This window comes from Ctenopharyngodon idella, chromosome 10 (assembly GCF_019924925.1).
Source record: "Ctenopharyngodon idella isolate HZGC_01 chromosome 10, HZGC01, whole genome shotgun sequence".
NCBI classification, from domain to species: domain Eukaryota; kingdom Metazoa; phylum Chordata; class Actinopteri; order Cypriniformes; family Xenocyprididae; genus Ctenopharyngodon; species Ctenopharyngodon idella.
Window position 1 is genome coordinate 17,540,598 of NC_067229.1, and position 20,699 is coordinate 17,561,296.

At 35.5% G+C, this 20,699-nt stretch overlaps 2 protein-coding genes across 7 annotated transcripts in view; both read right to left on the minus strand.

The window, feature by feature from the left end:
* Positions 1 to 3,251, minus strand: part of si:dkey-49n23.1 (semaphorin-3D) — a 78,350-nt gene extending 75,099 nt beyond the window's left edge. For all 4 annotated transcript variants that reach the window (XM_051910939.1, XM_051910941.1, XM_051910940.1 and 1 more), the window contains exon 1: positions 3,061 to 3,251. The gene's annotated coding sequence lies outside the window, so the exon portion shown is untranslated. The remainder of the gene's footprint in view (positions 1 to 3,060) is intronic.
* A 571-nt stretch (positions 3,252 to 3,822) lies between these two features.
* ssuh2.1 (ssu-2 homolog, tandem duplicate 1) lies at positions 3,823 to 20,699 on the minus strand. 3 transcript variants are annotated; one of them, XR_007932183.1, is made up of 14 exons: positions 20,535 to 20,699; positions 11,149 to 11,244; positions 10,134 to 10,218; positions 9,849 to 9,978; positions 9,684 to 9,744; positions 9,487 to 9,611; positions 8,561 to 8,623; positions 8,401 to 8,480; positions 8,211 to 8,303; positions 7,880 to 7,985; positions 7,022 to 7,172; positions 6,821 to 6,931; positions 4,537 to 4,644; positions 4,184 to 4,214 (listed from the first exon to the last, which is right to left on the minus strand). XR_007932183.1 is itself a non-coding variant. In XM_051909175.1 (12 exons), exons 1-12 carry the CDS (start codon positions 20,557 to 20,559, stop codon positions 4,080 to 4,082), a joined length of 1,107 nt encoding a protein of 368 aa, XP_051765135.1. In that variant the 5' UTR covers positions 20,560 to 20,699; the 3' UTR covers positions 3,823 to 4,079. The 3 variants fall into 3 exon arrangements, 2 of the variants coding, with proteins under 2 accessions (XP_051765135.1, XP_051765136.1); XM_051909175.1 differs by lacking the exons at positions 6,821 to 6,931; positions 7,022 to 7,172 and having other exon boundaries at positions 3,823 to 4,214; XM_051909176.1 differs by lacking the exons at positions 6,821 to 6,931; positions 7,022 to 7,172 and having other exon boundaries at positions 3,823 to 4,214; positions 11,071 to 11,244; positions 20,535 to 20,663.

The window sequence follows — 20,699 nt, forward strand, 5'->3', positions numbered from 1 at the left end:
AAAAAATATTAGTAATTAAATTAAAACAAATGAAAAACAAGTGAAAATATTTCTTTTTTTTAATTTTTAAACATAACATTTAACATTTTTACATTTTTAGATAAAATTTGCAAAAACAAAACAAAAAAGTTTACATTTTAAAATATTAATAAAATAATTTAATATATTAAAGAATCAATTTGTAAAAAAAATGGTTAGTTATATTAAAATTATTTTTATAAAATAATTAAAAAATACTTTAAAATAACTGCACTATATTGTTAAAGTTACATTAAAAATAATATCAAAAATCTCTAAAAATAATTACAAAAATATTTTAGTAAAATAAATAATTATACTCAATTCACAAAAATAAATGTATATATATATATATATATATATATATATATATATATATATATATATATATATATATATATAGTTAAATTATAAAAAATAAAATTATTTTTAATAAAATTCATAATTTTAATCAGTTTGTAAAAAAAAAAAAGTTAGTAATGCACTTGTAATGAAAGTTTATTGCTTTGGGGCAAGTGGGTGAGTTGGAGTGGATAGCGAAGGAAAAGCAGCAAGTGTCCAGCATATATAGTCCTTCAATACTGTTTAAAAAGAATTGCATGATTATGTCACATTTTTGGATGCTACAAAATACTAAATAATGTGTAAAATATAGTAATAATAAAGAATGAGTAGGTTTATCAACACGTTTGACTGGTAAATAAAAGCACAACTAGAGGCAAAGTAACTTTGTGTGTGCAGAAAGTAACTTCAAGTGTACTGACTGAGCAATCATAATGTATGACTGCTCACATGGAGCTGAGCTATTGTTACCGGCACAACAAAGCTCACTCCAGATAAAACAACAATAGCCATGGGGCTGCAGTGCTGGCCAGCACAGATAAGGTTCTCGCAGTCACCGCCTGGCTTTTCTCATGTGGCTCTACGTGAGGACTCCTCCCAAAACCAGATCACAGTCAATCTGTCAGCTTCTCCTCTCCCTTTCAAGTGCTCAGAGTGGGTGTGAAACAGAAACCCCCTCTGAGAAGAACTTACAGCCACCATCACAACAGATCCTAATAATACAATCCATCAGTCTTCAAAACAAAGGCAATCTGAGAAAGGACTCGTCAACTTCACAAAACTGTTTTATAGCTTAAAATGCTGACTTGGGGCCAGTTGCATAAACTTAATCAGTATGTTAAAGGATTAGTTCACCCAAAAATGAAAATTCTGCATTTAATTACTCACCCTCATGTTGTTCCAAACCCGTAAGACTTTCGTTCATCTTGAGAACACAAATTAAGATCTTTTTAATGAAATCTGAGAGCTTTCTGTCCCTCCACTGACATCCACAACTACCACAAGCCACAGAAAGGTAGTAAAGACATCAATAAAGTAATCCATGTGACTCCAGTGGTTTTATGAAGAGTACTTTATTTGCCCAAAGAAAGAAAATTTAACACTAACACTAATTTAACACTTTATTTACAAAATACTAATCTCCACGCACATTTACGAGAAAACCACGGCACATGCATGTTGTGTTGATGCGACAGCAGACGTTGTTGCGTGAACGCGCGTCGGAGACTAATATTTTTTAAATAAAATGGTAAATTATGTTTTTTTTTTTTTTTAAAGCAAACAAAGCACTAGTGTCACTTCATAAAACTGAGGTTAAACCACTGGAGTCAAATGGATTACTTTATTGATGTCTTTACTACCATTCTGGGGCTTGAAAGTGGTAGTTGCATAGGCTGTCAGTGGAGGGACAGAAAACCTTTCAGATTTAATTAAAAAGATCTTCATTTGTGTTCTGAAGATGAACTGAAGACTTACGGACGTGGAACAACATGAGGGTGAGTAATTAATAACAGAATTTTAATTTTGGGGTGAACTAACACTTTAAGCCTGTGTCTTAAGAACTAGTTTGACCACTAGCAGTTAACAATGAGTCTAATTTGTCCATGTCCAATTAAAATTAGACCGATCTACCTTTTTATGTACCTGACTTTAAAAAGTTATGACCAGTCTTGAAGAAAAAATCTAGATGATTAACTTTTAAAACTAGTCTAAGCAGTTTATGCAACCGCCCACTGGTTTTATAAGAATTCACAGCTTTCTGGAATACTCGATTCTGATTGGTCGTCCGTGGATTGGTCTGTTTTTTTCCTCATAATAAAAATATTTAAATTAGGATCAATGGAAATCAAGTACTAAGTTCATACCCGTGTCAATAAATATTTTTGATTAAAAAAAATAACAATGATTCAAGATAATTTTAGAATATTCCTATCTATGGAAGGAAATTTACACCATGTGCAAGTACGGACACAAACAAATCAGAGTAACACAATATGTACATCATGCATGCAGCAAACAGGAAAAGGAAAGAATCAGGGGACAATGAACATCACTAGCATCCAAACATTTAAATTCATTCAATGTACATCCTGTCCTGTCCACAAGGGTGAGGTTGTGTAAGGCTACACTGTCTATACTGTAAAAGCAAGGTATTTGATATCATACTGAATTGTTTTAAAGTATTAAATGATCAACCCCATAAGCTCAGACACAGCAATAACAGGTTGACACTTCAATAGCCTACTTCTTTTTTCCAGTGTTATGAAATCATTTTAAACAAATTCTGTTAATAGCACTTTTCAGATGTTCTCTATTAATGATCTTACATCTTCAGTTTAACAGATACTTCAGTTTGGGGTTACAGAAACCCCAGATAAAGCATAAATGCAATGTATATATCTACAAAACAGACTTTAAAAACCATACTATCTGTAAAAATAGCCATTTCTTATATCATGTAAACAAACAAAATATCAAACTTGCAGCCTTCACTTAAAAAATGTGGCAAAAGTATTGCCAATGTACTGTAGTAAAACATGGTAGTCCTATTATTTGAAGAACTCTTTAGAATTATGTAAATAACATAGCATGTGAATTGGTAATATATCAAAGAGTCATGGTATTATCATCTTACACCATATACTGCACCATGGTTATTTAAAGTTGACGGAATACCCAAAAACAATATTTAAAACCTACCGAGTGTTATTTCCCCTCGTTTTCCTCGTTATTGTCGCTTTTATTCCACTTTCTGATGTAATGTCAGTGATGTGAGCCGTGTGAAGATGCGCAGTGACTCGCTCGTGTTGTCCGCACCTCCTTCAATATAAACAAACGAGCAGCGCGCGCCTGGAGCGCAGAGAGCCACTCCTCCAGCTGCACGCGATCCCCTCCAAATCCCGCTTACTTCTGTCATATCCGTCCAGAGTGCTAATGACGCACTCTATGAGTGTTATTTGTGCAGGTGTATTGTTTATCCGTCAACAACAGGTCAGTACAACTTCCGAAGAACAGTAGAGAGTCTATTCTCCGTTTGACGGGAACATTAGGTGTCCTAGTAAAAGCCCGTCACGTCACTATATGGAAGGACCAGTGCTACTTATATCTCAGAAGCCTGTCTATAAAATTTAAGTCAAAAAGCTCGATTACACAAATGTGTTTTCTCTAACAGAGGTTTCCATTGTGACAACTTACCCCACATAATATGAGTTAGGATGAATGTGCAAATGGAACTGTATATTTTTTCCTGGGAAATGGCTATCCTATTTTTTCCGTTACCAAAATCCGTATACAGAAACTGACTTTCAAAATGTACATACCCTGAGAAATAAAGACATTTATAAGCCCTTTCAAATTATATTATAAAATATCACTATATCAGAATATCACATTTTTAAAGAAAATGTTTAAACGTGTAGCAAATGTCCTGCACTTTTTATGGCAAAAATGAAGTCACAATAATTGTAATCAAAAATAATTTAATGTCATTATATATATATATATATAAACATATATAAACAGTAGGTTAAAAAACATGCTGTGATATGCTTATATGAGAGAATGAAAAGGGCCTTTATTAGGCCACTAAGCATTTAGTAATTTTTCATTTAATCAATATTAAAATATAAATAGTTTATATACTGTATAATGTGTAATTTACAAGTTATAAAAATGTATGAATTATTATAAGATGATTTTGGACAAAACAAATAGAGTTACTACAAAATGCTGCAGGAAGTGGGGTATTTTGTAGTGTGAACCTTGTTTTCTCTCCCAAAAACAAAGTAATCGTAGTCTTTCCCACTGTAGGCGTAATATACATGAGTGAGAGGAACCAGCTCGATCGTTTGACGCTGTAAGAGAATGAGAGAATGTTATTGTTCAAAGAATATTACAGAAGATACGATTCACATCTAAATATGGAAAACAATTAAGTGTTAAACTCAATTTTATAGACCTACACATACGTTTTAAACTTTTGAGTTGTTCAAGGCAGTGCTTCCACCTAGAGGTCAGATTTGTAGTTGCATCCTCTTAACAATTAAAAATGCAATTCACAAGTCAGATTGTATTTATTTTATTTGAATAGGCCTAATTGAATATCTCCTTATCATTATGTTCATTGTTAATAGCATATTGTCATATGCAGGCCAACTCAAATTTGTTTCTGCTCACCTGCTGCAAGATGCGGCTCACAGCAGAATATTTCAGCAGGTGATTCTGAATCGCTCTTTTTGAGGCATCGCAGATGTCCTGGTCAGGGAAGCCCTCTATCGGATAAACCTGCAAACATGCATTGCGCATTATGTCCTGCACATCTGGGCACATAGTGTATGATATATAGGCTATTTCGGAAACGCTGCTATGTTAATCTAATAGATCAAGATTAGACAAGATGTATTAAGCGAACATTTTTGATTTTTGAACATTCTATCTATATTACAATTTTTACCCTCATGTCCATACCATACATAGCCCATTCAAATAGCCTAATAATAGCCTAATTTCGAAATTATTTTATATCTTATTTTGCCTGAAAATGATTTTAATAAGATCCTCTGACCTAATAAAAGGCATTTGGAAATACGTAAGCACAAACACGTCTGGCGACGCAAACTTGACTGCACGTGCTCCGTTCAGACGCATTTGCGTTGCAATCCCAACATCGCCTACAGGGGCGCTGTCACGGGCATTAGCAGTAGCATACTGTACGGTATTCCTTAAGATTTAACCCTTGGTTTTACTACAACAACAAGAGGTAAAAAGCAGGGTTGCCAACTTTTGGGATGGGTGTTGTAAAAAACAAGGCAAAAAAAAAACGCATCACAATTGTGATTGTCAAAACATTTGGTAGAAACTAAACAGAATTTCATTAAAGGGTTAGTTCACCCAAAAATGAAAATAATGTCATTTATTACTCACCCTCATGCCATTCCACACCCGTAAGACCTTTGTTCATCTTCGGAACACAAATTAAGATATTTTTGTTTAAATCCGATGTGAGGCCTGCATTAATGGATCTTGAGAGAGGAAATGTCATTGCTGGCTATGCAGGCCTCACATCGGATTTAAACAAAAATATCTTAATTTGCATTCTGAAGATTAATGAAGGTCTTACGGGTGTGGAACGACATGAAGGTGAGTAATAAATTACATTATTTTCATTTTTGGGTGAACTAACCCTTTAAGTTTGACAACATGATACAATGTTTACATGGTATAGTAACTGGTAGCCTACTGTTAATATTATTGCTTGACACAAATTTCATGATTTCAGCTCATGAGCTTGCAATACGATTCCGATCTTGATTCAATATTGATTAATTTAGATAAATATCAGGTACATTAGCTACCTGTTAATTTTCTCAAGTAAAAAAATCTCTCAACCAATGCTGTAAACATACAGGAAGCCCTGTCAGCTGTTATTATTATTAAAAGTTAAAATTAACAACTCAAATTAACAATAGTTATCTTAGACGTGTAAATCTGCTTTGTGTGCACAAATACTGTTTCACAATGCCACCTAAACATCTTCTGTGATCATTGTGCAGGTGGAGGTCAGCAGCTTATATACAGTGACCTTTCAGCATGGTGTGGGGAAAATGTGGTTGGTGCAGACTGGTCCAATCAAGAGGTTGCAGGTCTTCATTGGTTTAATTAAAATTAGGGATGGGTATCGTTTGAATTTTAACTATTCTGATTCTGCTTATCAATTCTGATTCTTAATTAATCTTAATTGCTAATTTATTTTAGAAAATAGATATAATTCACATTTATTATTGCATTTATTATATACAAGTCTTATTGCAAAACATTTCATTGTAGCTGAATAAAAATGAACAAAAATCAACAGGCTAAAGAACACTTGCACAAGAAACTTTTGCCTAGGGTTTAAAAATACCATAGCAAAAACAACTAGCCTAGCTAATATAAATTTCAAGCATTATTAAAGACAAGTAAACACTCAGTAATTAAAAAAGAACAAACAAACAAATTATCACACAAATAAATACAACTGAACAAAGATACGATTTAAATAAACGGTGTTTTAAGATTTTCAGGAATGTTGTTTTGCATGTTGCTATGCAGTTGCTAGGGTGTTGCTATGTGGTTGCTAAGGAGCCTTGAGTGTTTTCATATAGGAACTGTAATTAAATGTAATATAACACTGCACTTTATAAATAAAATATACATTACAAGTAGAGTTACAAAAGTTATTCAGTCAAGAACACGAGTGAATTTTCTCTTTGACTTTTGTTGTTTGATTAACATTATTATAAAGACCGCAGCAGGAATTTTAGGCTGCCGTCACTTTAAGAGCTGCACGGATCCAATATACTGTTATGCATTTTCTTTGTCAACTGTTTACGTTTACTTAAGACATAACCGATTGTGTTTACGAGAATATTTTGACATATTTTTGTCTGTATTTGTCCATTCAAGTGCAAAACAAACTTACCAGTAAACGCAACTTTCGGACGCCATCTTTATTTTTCTAGCTCAACTGTCACATAATGGAAAGCACAGGATTGTGGGATATCAAAGGCAGGGAAGGATACATCTATGCTGCCTTTAAAAAAAAATCGATCAGATGAAGGTATCTCATGAAACAGGAAGTGAAGCTAACATTGGTTTCGGACATGCCTTGACGCCTTCCTACCTTGAAATGTGTCCTCCGAAGGCAGCATTTTCCAGTTTTTGGACGCAGCCATTGAATCAATGACTTTCACGAACGATTCGTTCAAAGCCGCAGATTCGTTCTCGAAACCGCTGTGTTTTAATTCTGCCGTTGCTTTCGTTGCGAAACAACACTGTGAAGAACATCACTTAATATTACCCTTTTGTTTGTTGAACCGTAGTGTGGATATTTGGATTTTCATTCTTGCTCGTATAATATTATCAACATTAAAAACAAGAACTCACAAAAGGTAGGCTATGTTTTGTATCAAGAGTTTAAATCTTAAATTGATCTTTATGCACCTTTTGTGCCAGGCTATTTGTTCTTCATGCTAGTAAGTGCTAAATCTGCAGGTACATTGAACGGCAGTAATGTAGCGGATTTGCTAAGACAGCAGACACTGCATGCAACATATATGCACCCATATGCGCGCTGCTTATGTGGAAATGGACGCTTTTAGATTTGACCGCAAAAGATGTGGTATTTTGATTGGATGTCATAGTTACAGCATTGTGCCTGTTAGAAATACATGATCGATTTTAATGTTATTTTAAGGTAGGGAAAGAATTAAATGAACGGCAAAATTCGGCATTTTGTTCGCGTACCCCAGTTTGGGAACCACTGTTGTAAACACAAGTAATGTTCTCACTGATGGCGGTCAAAGCGTATTAGAAAGTCACAAAACATTACGGAACGTTGTGAGCTTGATAATGTAACATATTTTGAACCTTGATGTCTGAGAACATGAGGGTTAACTACATGTCTGACTAAACATCTGAATACATATCTGCATCAGAATTAATGAATCAATCATCAATGAATTAATGAATCAATGTATACCAGGAGGTTTTCATCTACAAAGAACGCTTCCCCAGACACCTTCTCAAACTTCTTCAGTGGGAATTCAGGCACTCGGTCGGGTATAAACTCAAACACCTGGTTCTTCCTGTAAAACAGTGTGATATTATACACAGTTAAAAAACATGAAACACAAAGATGAACAGGCCAGATTATTGTGTAGCCTAAACCAAAACAGGAACTAAAACAGGAACTGAGATCATAAAAACTTGTAACAATCTGATGCATCTACCACAGACTGTGTAACATTTCACAGATACTGTTAGCTTACTTAAGACTTTCAAAACGCACAAACACAAACACACACATTTACCATGTAATGGTGAGTTGTATGAAATGCACAAGGTTTCTGTGGCCGTTACACGTGAGACAGCCTTTGTAACCCTTTCCATGACAAGACACACACCTGAAAGGTGATTGAGATATTTTTTTTTATTATTATTTTTACATGAGGATATAAAAAACATTAGTATGAATGTCTATCCATTTATCCCTCAAATGACCTTTTTCTTCCCCTTCCATGGCAGGTCGTGCACCGTCGGTTGCGACTGTGACCAGAGCCGTGACAGAACATACAGCGAGTCTGAATTTGTTTTGGAGGAAACAGTCAGTAGAATAAAACATTGGCAGATATATGATCATGATAATTAAACATCCACATACCAGTCCTCGTCCGTGGCAGTGTGTACACCTGACTTTGCCGTTACCATGACAACGGTGGCAAGGCTGCAATGACAATGTACCAATGTAATCCAACAGGCATCAAAACACGAATAAAGGTCTAACTTATGGTGATAAATTTAGAGTAGGATGCACATTAGGTAAAATACTCTTTATTTTGAGCTGGTTTTGATGGTAAATTACAACATTTACCATCAACATTTACAGCGTGCTCTTTTCCGAGAGACTGCTCTGATTGGTCAGACGGCCCAGTCTGTTGTGATTGGTCTACTCTGCTCTGATTGGTCAGATGGCCCAGTCTGTTGTGATTGGCCTACTCTGCTCTGATTGGTCAGATGGACAGATGGTTGTGATTGGTCTCCTCTGCTCTGATTGGTCAGACAGACAGACGGTTGTGATTGCTCTACCATTTACAGCGTGTGTCGGAAACTAAATGCTCATTACCATATCTGAATTTCAGCTCTGGAAACTTTTGATACAAATAGTAACAATGGTGTCCTCATCCTTTAGAAGTGCATGCAAAGCGTATTTGCTTTCGCAGCACAGAAAACAACATCTTCTCGACATGTCGTCAACAAAAACCAAACACTTCCAGGCCTCAACTACAACTACAGTGTTTGATGGTCAAAGTAAATGTTTGTAGGCAGCCAGTGAAGACCATAGGCTGGCATTATGCAAATATGTTACAAACTTACGTAGGTTTGAGCAGGAAGTGAGACTGGAATTACTGACGACTCGTTTCAGGCAGTTCAGAATTGGTTCTTTCTTTTGGGAGACAATAACTCCATTTTTCATGCGCTTTGATCTTTGAAACTTTGCAGTCCTTTTACATTCAGAAACAGCTATATTACACATGTCATGAAAGGTAATATCTGAAAAAGCATAATAGGGGCACTTTAAAGGCACACCTTTATGAATGAAGAGTGTGGGACCCTGACTTTCTGAATGGCGTCAGTAAATTTGGGTGGGTAAGACACCTGGACGTGCCATGGTGGAGGACTCACTCCATTCTGAGGCCCATCCACACACTGACCTGAGAAAAATATGTTAATTTGATACGGACATTTTTTATGATTTTTTTAATTGTACTGGTGTCATCAGGCACCTGTGTGCGGCTCCGATTCCCACGCACTTGATCTGGACTCTGTAAATGTTTCCAAGCGGTACTGAAAAGACAAGGGACAAATGGCACAATCATATAACTACTATATGTAATAATAATATAGGATTCATTCCAGATCAAGATGGATAATATTGCGGAGAGATTTACACGGTAAACTGTAAAAGGCTTCAGCTCTTTGAACATCAGGTTTTTGGCAGGTTTGCTGCTGTATGTCCATTTTTTACCCACAAACTGGAGTAGAGCGTCTCTCGCTACATCCTCTGAGACAGTGGGAACCCTGTCAGTAAGTATGCAAATAAATACATAGATCTATATGAAATGTGCAGTAAACAAAATAATAATGGTATGGCAAATTTTGTATGTAAATGTTTTTGTATTCATAACATCCTACAAAAAATGACATTGCACATTGAAAAGACATATTGCACCTACATGACATTTGGGACTGAGGCATTCTTGTCATTTTCAGGCTTAGGGACAAAGTCTGGTGGAGGAGGACAGATTTGATCTGTACAGTCTACAATCAAGCACACAAAAATTACAACTTAAGCATTCAAGACATAATTGATATTAGGTCATATATGACAATCAGTATTTATATGTTTTTACAAGATGTTAAAGATCGACTAATATTATGTTTGTATGACCAATACCAATAAAGCCATTTTTAAAGCATCCGATATGCAAAAGCAATTTTTAATTATTTAAGCATTTTCACACAATAACAAAATGATCATTATAATACAACAATAAAACAAAATGTTCATTATATTTTTATTATTATTATTATTATTATTATAGTTGCTATTATTATATGAATAAGGTATAATAGTGTATTGTCATAATAATAGCGTCTTAATAATAAAATATTGTTATGGTGCTTTAGTGTATATAATAGTGTATTATTATTATTATTATTATAGTGTCTTGATAGTAATACTAATACTACTACTAATAATAATAATAATAAAATTATTATTATTACTATCAAGATTATCAAGATATTATTATTATAATAGTAATAATAATAATTATTATTATTATAATAATAATGACCCCATACCATAGGGTATATAATTTTGTGTTATTATTATTATAATAGTATCTTAATAATAGTAATAATAATTATAATTATAATGCCTTAGTGTATATATGAGTGTATAATAATAATAATAATGAAATGTTATTAAATGTTATTAATATCTTAATTATAATAAAAATGCATTGAATTATTATTATTAATGTGCCTTAGTGTATATAATAGTGTATTAATGTAAAATAGTACCTTAATAATAATAATAATAATAATAACTGTTATTGTTATTTTTATTAATGGCATTATATGTATTGTGATCAAATTTATTTTCACCTTTGTTTTGGGCTGTTATTGGACTGTTGTTATCAGTTTATCTCTAATGTACGAGTGATACACATGAAGCTCTTTCACCTCCGCCTTTGTGTTCTTCGTAGCCTGTTACACTGTCCAGCCAGCCTGGGGGCGGAGCAGACGGACCCTCCTCAGGAAGGCTGGGGTCAAAGGTGTCTGCAGCAAGACAGAGAGACATTATTGTATTTCTGATTTATCCAAGAGCAACATGTTCCTGTATCAACATCCTTTGTTGGCCCTGGAACAACATTCCTATCAAACAGTCACCACCTTAAATCAGTGACTGAATTTTCCATTGAGTCCATTGATCATCATTCTTGTTGATCCTGGAGCATCATCAAGGATCCTGGAACATTTATCAACCAATTACAAGAAAAAAAATAAAATACTCCTTCCTAAACTTAAATGACAATCCCCCGGTTTCACAGACAAGGCTTAAGCTAGTCCTAGACTAGAGTGCATGTTTGAAATGTTTTAACTGAAAGTGTAACTTGCACTGACATATCTTAAAAATATGTCAGTGCCATTGTTTTGTCTTAAGATGGACACCAGTAATGTTTTTTTTTTTTGGTGGATGTTTATAAAAGCTACTTAAATATCCTAATTGAACTAAGACCTAATCCTGGCTTAGTCTAAACCCTGTCTGTGAAACCGGGCCTGAGACATTCTATTGACATTCACAATAGTGGTTTAACTTGTCCTTCCTTTTCCTTTCTCTATTTTCCTTTTTTTTTCATTTTTTTTTTTTTTTCATGAAACATAGGCCTACATGTTATATTATGCTGCATTTCTAGGCAACAGAATATAAACACATTTCTTAGCAATCAGAGGTTGGCACCTGTTCATTAAGTCATTAGGGTTCTTTCCCTCAACAGTGCTTGTCTGAATGCATCAGTGCATTGAGTTATATATACTTCACACAAACATCTTGTTACGTTAGTGAACAATGCCACTAACATGTGGATATAAATATCAGCTGGAGTGGGTTTCCTTCAACAGAGATTGTGCTTCAGATTTAGCATGAAGAATGGGCGAAATGAAGCCTGTATACCAGAGAAACAATGCCCTCAAAATATAGCAGTGAATGATGGGAGGAGCAGGTCGTCTGTGATATGATTTAAACACTAATTTCAAAGCACATTCATCAAAATGTTATGAAAAATATAATGATATTGTGGAAAGAAGAACGATTAGTGACGTTTAATATAGCTGAGATTTTCTAAGGTGCTTAGTGCTAGGGGGTTCATGTCAAGTCAAGTCACCTTTATTTATATAGCGCTTTTTACTATGCAGATTGTGTCAAAGCAGCTTTACAGTGATAAATGGCAAATAATTTTAGCTGCACAGCAGCTCTTAAAGAAAATGGTGTCATTGTCCAGCTTAAATAAATTCAGTATTGATTCATTCCATTGTAAAAATCAATAGTTATTAATTTAGTTAATTTATCTATATATCAGCACTGGAGAAAACAGTTATGTCATTGTCCAGCTCAGTTCAGTTGCAGGCAGATCAAAAACTTTGTTGAATATCAAGTGTCCCCAACTAAGCAAGCCAAAGGCGGCAGGGAACCCAAACTCCAACAGGTGACATCAGGTGACAAGGCGACAAAAATGGGGGAAAAACCTTGGGAGAAACCAGGCTCAGTCGGGGGGCCAGTTCTCCTCTGGCCAACAGCGAACAGTGCATGATTATGATTCAGGCAGCGTTACAGGTCATAAGTCCATTTTCATTTAGGAAGAATTTTTTTTTTACAAAATGTATTTTTCACTCGAGATACAAATGAAACTTGATGAATATATATATATATATAATGGATATAAAAAGTCTACATTTAGTCTACATTTAGATCTAGATTTTTCTGGCATCTTCTTGATTGCATGCTACTACAAAAGCTATGGGCCACAAAGAGCTAATGAACTATCTATGGTATACCATGATATAGATATACCATGGACCACAGTGAAGACAGTCATCAACAAGTGGATAAAGTAACAGTGACAGTGCGTCCCTCCAAAACTGATGAGAAGACAGAGAAAACTGGCCATGGTGGCTGTTAAGAGGCCTACAGCAACATAAAAAAAGTTGCCACTCTTTCAGGCAAGTACTTGTTGTTCCCTACATGCGACAAATATCTTGTATTTCTCCATCTGTCTTGGCCATTGGGCAGGGTGACAAGACGCATACATCTAAAAAAAAAAAAAAAAACATTTGAGCTGGGCTAAACTTTGCAAAACATGTACCACAGGAGATGCCCATGCAATTTAACAGATCTGAAACATTTTTGCAAAGAAGAGTGGGAAAATATTCCCAAGTCAAGATGTACCAAGCTAATAAAATCAAATGGTGATTCAACTAAGTATTAGTTCAGGGGTGTGCACTTATGCAGTAAGTTATTCCAAGTTTTTTATTTTCTTCTCTGAAATATGTCACTTTGTTTTACAGTGGCATTGCATAAGTTGTAATTTTTACATTAAACTTGCAAAAGGTCTGATATGATTTATCTTTCATTTCTTACATCACGAAAACCAGCTGTTATAACAGGGGTGTGAAGACTTTTTTATATCCACTCCACTGTGTGTGTATGTATACGTACACACACACACACACACACACACATATATATACAGGTGCTGGTCATATAATTAGAATATCGTGAAAAAGTTCATTTTTTTTATTGTAAATTATTTTAAAAAAATGAAACTTTCATATATTCTAGATTCCCTACATGTAAAGTAAAGCATTTCAAAAGTTTTTTTTTTTAATTTGTTGATTAGAGCGTACAGCTAATGAAAGTCCAAAATCCAGTATCTCAAAATATTAGAATATTTACATTTGAGTTTGATTAAATGACCATCCCTACAGTATAAATTCCGGGTATCTCTTGTTCTTTGAAACCACACTAATGGGGAAGACTGCTGACTTGGCAATGGTCCAGGAGACAATCATTGACACCCTCCACAAAGAGAGTAAGTCACAGAAGGTCATTACTGAATGGGGTGGCTGTTTACAGAGTGATGTATCAAAGCATATTAAATGCAAAGTTGACTGGAAGGAAGAAATTGGGTAGGCAAAGGTGCACAAGCAACAGGGATGACCGCAAGCTTGAGAATACTGTCAAGTAAAGCCGATTCAAACACTTGGGAGAGCTTCACAATGAGTAGAATGAAGCCGGAGTCAGCGCATCAAGAGTCACCACACTCAGACATCTTCAGGAAAAGGACTACCAAGCCACTTCTGAACCAGAGACAACGTCAGAAGCATCTTACCTGGGCTAAGGAGAAAAAGAACTGGATAGTGAACAGTGGTCGAAAGTCCTCTTTTCAGATAAAAGTAAATTTTGCATTTCATGTTGAAATCATGGTCCCAGAGTCTGAAGGAAGACTGGAGAGGCACAGAATCCAAGCTGCTTGAAGTCTAGTGTGAAGTTTCTGAAGTCAATAATGATTTGGGGGGGGCGTGACGTCTGCTGGTGTTGGTCCATTGTGTTTTATCAAGTGCAAAGTCAATGCAGCCATCTTCCAGGAGATTTTGGAGCACTTTATGCTTCCATCTGCTGACAAGCTTTATGGAGATGCTGATTTCCTTTTCCAGCAGGACTTTAGCATCTGTCCACAGTGCAAAAACCACTTCCAAGTGGTTTGCTGACCATGATATTACTGTGCTTTATTGGCCAGCCAATATGCCTGACCTGAATCTATGGGATATTTTCAAGAGAAAGATGAGAAACAGTCGATCCAACAATATACAGATGATCTGAAGGCTCAATAGTGCCTCAGCAGTGCCACAGGCTGATCACTTCCATGCCACACTTCACTGATGCAGTAATTTGTGCTAGGAGCAAGTCATTTGTTGTAATATGTCCTGCCGATCAAGTATTGAGTGCACAAAAGAACATACTTTAAAGAACTTGAACTTTTCTGTTTTGCAAATCCATTTTTTGATTGATCTTAGGAAATATTCTAATATTTTGAAATACTGGATTTTGGACTTTCATGAGCTGTACGCTCTAATCATCAAAATTTAAAAAAAAAACTTTTGAAATGTTTTACTTTACATGTAGGGAATCTAGAATATATGAAAGTTTCATTTTTAAAAATAATTTATAATAAAAAAATGAACTTTTTGATGATATTCTAATTATATGACCAGCACCTGTATATATATATATATATATATATATATATATATATATGTGTGTGTGTGTGTGTGTGTGTGTGTGTGTGCGTGCATCCGGAAAGTATTCACAGTGCTTCACTTTTTCCACATTTGGATTAAATTATTTTGAGATTATTTTCCTCAAAATGCTACAAACAATACCCCATAATGACAACGTGAAAGAAGTTTCTTTGAAATCTTTGCAAATTTATTAAAAATAAAAAACAAAAAAATCACATGTACATAAGTAAAGGAATTTGGTCTACTCAATTCCAAGGAATTGTCTGTAGACCTCCGAGACAGGATTGTATCGTGGCACAGATCTGGGAAAGGGTACAGAAAAATTTCTGCAGCATTGAAGGTCCCAATGAGTACAGTGGCCTCCATCATCCGTAAATGGAAAAAGTTTGGAATCACCAGGACTCTTCCTAGAGCGGGCTGCCTGGCCAAACTGAGCGATCGGGAGAGAAGGGCCTTAGTCAGGGAGGTGCCACTCCTCAGTAAAAGGCACATGACAGCCCACCTGGAGGACTCTCAGACCATGAGAAACAAAATTCTCTGGTCTGATGAAACAAAGATTGAACACTTTGGCCTGAATAGCAAGCGTCATGTCTGGAGGAAACCAGGCACTGCTCATCACCTGGCCAATACCATCCCTACAGTGAAGCATGGTGGTGGCAGCATCATGCTGTGGGGGTGTTTTTCAGCGGCAGGAACTGGGAGACTAGTCAGGATCAAGGGAAAGATGAATGCAGCAATGTATATATATATATATATATATATATATATCATTATGACAGCTGCTGGCTGCAACCATTGCTAGCTAGATGTGGAGGTGTCCAGCAACACAACAAAGTTGACAAATGTTTAACTTTATGGTTTCGTGAACACAGATAGATGAGCACTTTGCCGCAGATAAATAGCCACCATGGCAAAGAGTGTGCCTTGTGTCTCGTTCGTCTTTGATATTAAGCATTTCATGTATTGATTCCATTTATTCCAGACTTCTTCCCGACAAGCATAGTGGTGTTATGTCACTAAAATGTTGACTCGTAGGAAGACCGCGGGTATTTAGGGTGCCATTTGGGACAGGGCCAATGTCATTCATAAATGTTACTAGGCAACCAGTAGCAACCTAACCACCAGCCACTGGCGACATGCAGCAAAAAAGATGATGGCAGTGTAAATGCAGCGTGAAAAAAGTGTGAAAACCCCTGTATTGCTTCATGTTGCATTCTCAGTGTTAGAACAATGGCTGAACGTCTGGGAGACAAGTGTGTCACGTTCTTTAATGGTCCGCCTGGAAACAAAGCTGCAATAAAGCCAAACCCCCTCATGGAAGAAGAAAGCAATCGTGTTTACAACTGTGACAATGAGTGCTTACCAGGATCAACTAAACCCTGGATTTTCAAAAGTATGTGAAGTTTGCACTTCCATTGTTGCTGTAAACTTGCAAAATAAATAATTTATTACATGCATGCCAGCCTGTTATTGTAGGGACATCTTTGCATTTTCACACCCCTAAACATGACGTGGAACAAAATGAACTGTGATTGGTTGCTTTACATGTCAGTCAGGTGTCCTCTTGGATGGTCCTTGGCAAATGAATGTTGCGATGGAGTCCAGACCTTCTGCCGTCAGTCTGAAGGTCTGGCTACGCAAGACTAACTGTCATGACAGAGCAACAGTCTGAAGAGAATGGCCCTGTCCCAATTGGCAAACATAGGCCCGGTTTCACAGATAAGCCTTAAATTAAGCCAGGATTAGGCCTTAGTTCAATTAGGGTATTTAAGTAGCTTTTAGAAATGTACCTTAGAAAAAAACATTTGCATCTTGAGACAAAACAATGGCACCGACATGTTTTAAGAAATATCAGTACAAGTTGTTTTCAGTTCAAACAGTTCAAACATGCATTTAAGCCTATAGGACTAGCTTAAAGGGTTAGTTCACCCAAAAATGAAAATTCTGTCATTTATTACTCACGCTCATGCCGTTCCAGACCCGTAAGACCTTCGTTAATCTTCGGAACGCAAATTGAGATATTTTTGTTTAAATCTGATGGCTCCGTGAGGCCTACATAGGGAGCAATGACACCTCCTCTCTCAAGAGGAGAGAGGAGATGTCATGCTGATTCATTACGCTCCGAATCTTCCTGAAGCAGTTTTTTGAAATCGGCCATCACTAAATAAGTCGTTATTTTTTTTTTTTTTTGGCGCACCAAAAATATTCTCGTCGCTTTATAATATTAATATTGAACCACTGTACTCACATGAACTGATTTAAATATGTTTTTAGTACCTTTATGGATCTTGAGAGAGGAAATGTCATTGCTCCCTATGTACGCCTCACGGAGCCATCAGATTTAAACAAAAATATCTTAATTTGTGTTCCGAAGAGCAACGAAGGTCTTACAGGTATAAAACGGCACAAGGGTGAGTAATTAATGACAGAATTTTCATTTTTGGGTGAACTAACCCTTTAAGCCTTGTCTGTGAAACCATGGATTGATGTGTACTCGCACTTGATGTGTACTTGCAAAAGGGAATATAACCTTAAACCCCTAAAAACAAGTCTTTCTAACATAGTCTGGTGCCAAATAATATCAATGCAAAAATAAAATGCACTGATAACAGAAATAAAACATGTAAACAATTGCTTTAGTCTGAATTCAATTGGTCATGGTGCCTATAAGAAGCTGGTATCTGATTAATTGTGCTCATACTGACAGACATGTGCTGCTACTTTGTGAAGCAGAGATCTATTTAGCAAACAGGATATGCTTATTTTTAAGATAACATTTGCAGTTAACAGTTTCAGACTGTTAATTTGTCCTCAGACTGCATTATTGCTCTTTCAATTCAAAAAACACTTTGGAGTTTGGCGTCATAAGTGAAGTTTAAAAAAGGTTCAAGTCTAGATAACAAAGGCAGTATTATGCGCAAGTTATCAGTAAACAGGTCCTGCCTAAGTGTGTTTTAATGTTATTGCTGAAAAATACTTTTTAAAAAGCTTTAATCTTGGCTTGAACCAGATTTAGGACAAAGTTCATAGATACCCTTGTGAAAAAGAAGTGTGCTTAATTGTATTGAAAGTGCACTTGTAGTGTAAATCTGAAAAGAATATTAAAAAATAAATAAATAAATACTTGCAGTTTAAATAAAAGGCCACTTAAGTGTACTTAAAGAGTACACTTTAATGACTATGTTAACAGGTTTTATTTTAAAGCACATGATCATGTACGTGATGAACTAAGATGAGTGACAGCTTTTTAAGGATTATAAAGGAAGCGCTCTTTGTGCGCTTTCTATACAACACTATCAGTGTTGTAGTCGAGACCAGCTCATTCGAGTCCGAGTCAAGACCGAGTTCAGAGTATGTTGAGTCCGAGTCGAGACCGAGACCAGAAAGTTTGGAGTTCTAGACACGAGAGGTATCTAATCTTTCTGAGGAACAGACGTGATAAATGTGAGGTGACAAAAGAAAGAACGACTCTGATCTGGAGGTGAGGTGAACTAACAGACTGCATAGCCTCAAACCCTGATAAGCAATTGATTAATCAATCAATCAATCAATCAATCAATCATTTTTTACTCATAATTTGGTCTTCGTGGCTGTATTAGCCTATAGTTTATTTTTTATTACAAATGTAATAAACGTTTGCGCAAGTAGTAGCCTGTGTTGGGGAATTTAAAATGTAACATTTCAATTATATTCTGCTAAAATAAACTAAATTACTTGAAAAAAGATTTGTTAATTTTGCTGAACAAGATTCAAAGATCCGAGTCAGTAAAATGATCCGAACTTCCCGCTACTACCTGAGTCCTGCTGCCTTTGCATTAACGTTGGTCTCAAGTCATGCGCAGTTGCGCACAAGAAAATCACCATTCATTGGACGTGTCAACCAAACATCAATTTACAGAAATAATAACAGAATACGAGAATAACGAGAATACTACCTAATACTTTCGAGTACGAGTCAATTCCGAGTCAAAATGCACATGAGTCCATGACAAGACCAAGACCATTACAATATGGTCTCGAGACCGAGTTCAAGACCGAGTCCGAGTCTCGAGTAGTACTACACTGCTATATATATAATCCATTCAGAATTTGTATACAAATTTTGTTTTTCATGCTGCTAAGAGGACCAATGGCCACATACACAGTTTCGGGAATGTCATCCGCATGCAAATGCGTGATTCATTGAAATGGCATTGATTGACGTAGTGATAACCATAGTATTGTTTGTTTCTGAATAAACTTTTTTGAGTGAAATGGTTGAATAGTCTACTCTACTGACTGACTCACTCACTCATAAACACAGTCACTTGTTGCCACCTACTGATGTATCAATGTAACTGCACTGAAATCATTGAAAAATCCCTACCACACTAACACAGAGACTGACACTGTCGCCAGTCTTGATTTCTAATAAACTAGATTCATGCATTTAAACGTTTTTTGTTTTTTTTCATAAATGTTACATCAATCATCCAGTAAGGTAGTAAATACCACATTGGTAAATAACAATTATTCTCTGTTGGATTTATATTTCATTTATTATATATGAAATGTATATATTTTTTATTCTTAATCAACACAAAAGCCTGTTCTATCATCTAAGCCTGTTTTAATATATAGTATAATTTGAATAAACTGTGTGAGCGATGTTTTCCATTAGAATCTAGTGAGATGTTCACGTGGTTGAAGATGCAATTGAAATCTGTCCAAGAGATAACATGATCTTCAGCGTGACTGTTAGTGACTTATTAATTAAAGTGTTGAACAAAATGACTTAAGCACTGCGTTTAGACACTTTGGGAAAAGTTTTGTTCAAACTAAAACAGAATGAATACTTTTCTTGCAAACCGTTTGATTTGACACTGTGCAAAAGCAAACAGTATCTAGATTCTTGTGCAAGTGTGGTGTCCCAAGTAAAAAAAGATTGCACGCTCATCAGGAGGGGGAAAAGCGTTACTAGACCACAGTTTCTAAAATCAAGTAGTTATTATTACTGTTTAATCATTTAATTTGATCAGTTTAAATGTCGTATGCATTTGTATTGAATAAATGCATTTTACTTAATTTTTATATATATATATATATATAAACTTTTTAAAAAAATAAATAAAATTACCGTTTTGGCTACATGCTACATATGTGAACCATTTCGTTTCTTGCAAGCTCAGAGTAGACAATAAACATATTATAATAAATATTTAAGTTAAACTTGGATAACCAAGACCAAAACAGCAAAAAGACCGTTAGCTGTAAAATGCACATCTACCCACCTATATCTTCGTCTTTTTCGTCCATCACGCACAAAATGCTGATGAGGTCCGTTTTACATTGATCCTGGTTACAGCAATGCTCTAGGCTACATTTATTTACTGAGAGCCTTTGTTCAGTTTTAGACTCTGAAAGTTGGACAGGAATGAAGACACGCCCACAATAAA

What these genes read in the sequence shown, in the direction of transcription:
- ssuh2.1 (XM_051909175.1), bottom strand. Translation starts at nt 20,559, where the DNA reads ATGGACGAAAAAGACGAAGATATAG. An exon ending in CATGGAAGGGGAAGAAAAAG is followed by an intron (nt 8,304 to 8,400) that starts GTCATTTGAGGG and finishes ATCACCTTTCAG; the next exon opens with GTGTGTGTCTTGTCATGGAA. An exon ending in ATACAACTCACCATTACATG is followed by an intron (nt 7,986 to 8,210) that starts GTAAATGTGTGT and finishes ACTGTTTTACAG; the next exon opens with GAAGAACCAGGTGTTTGAGT.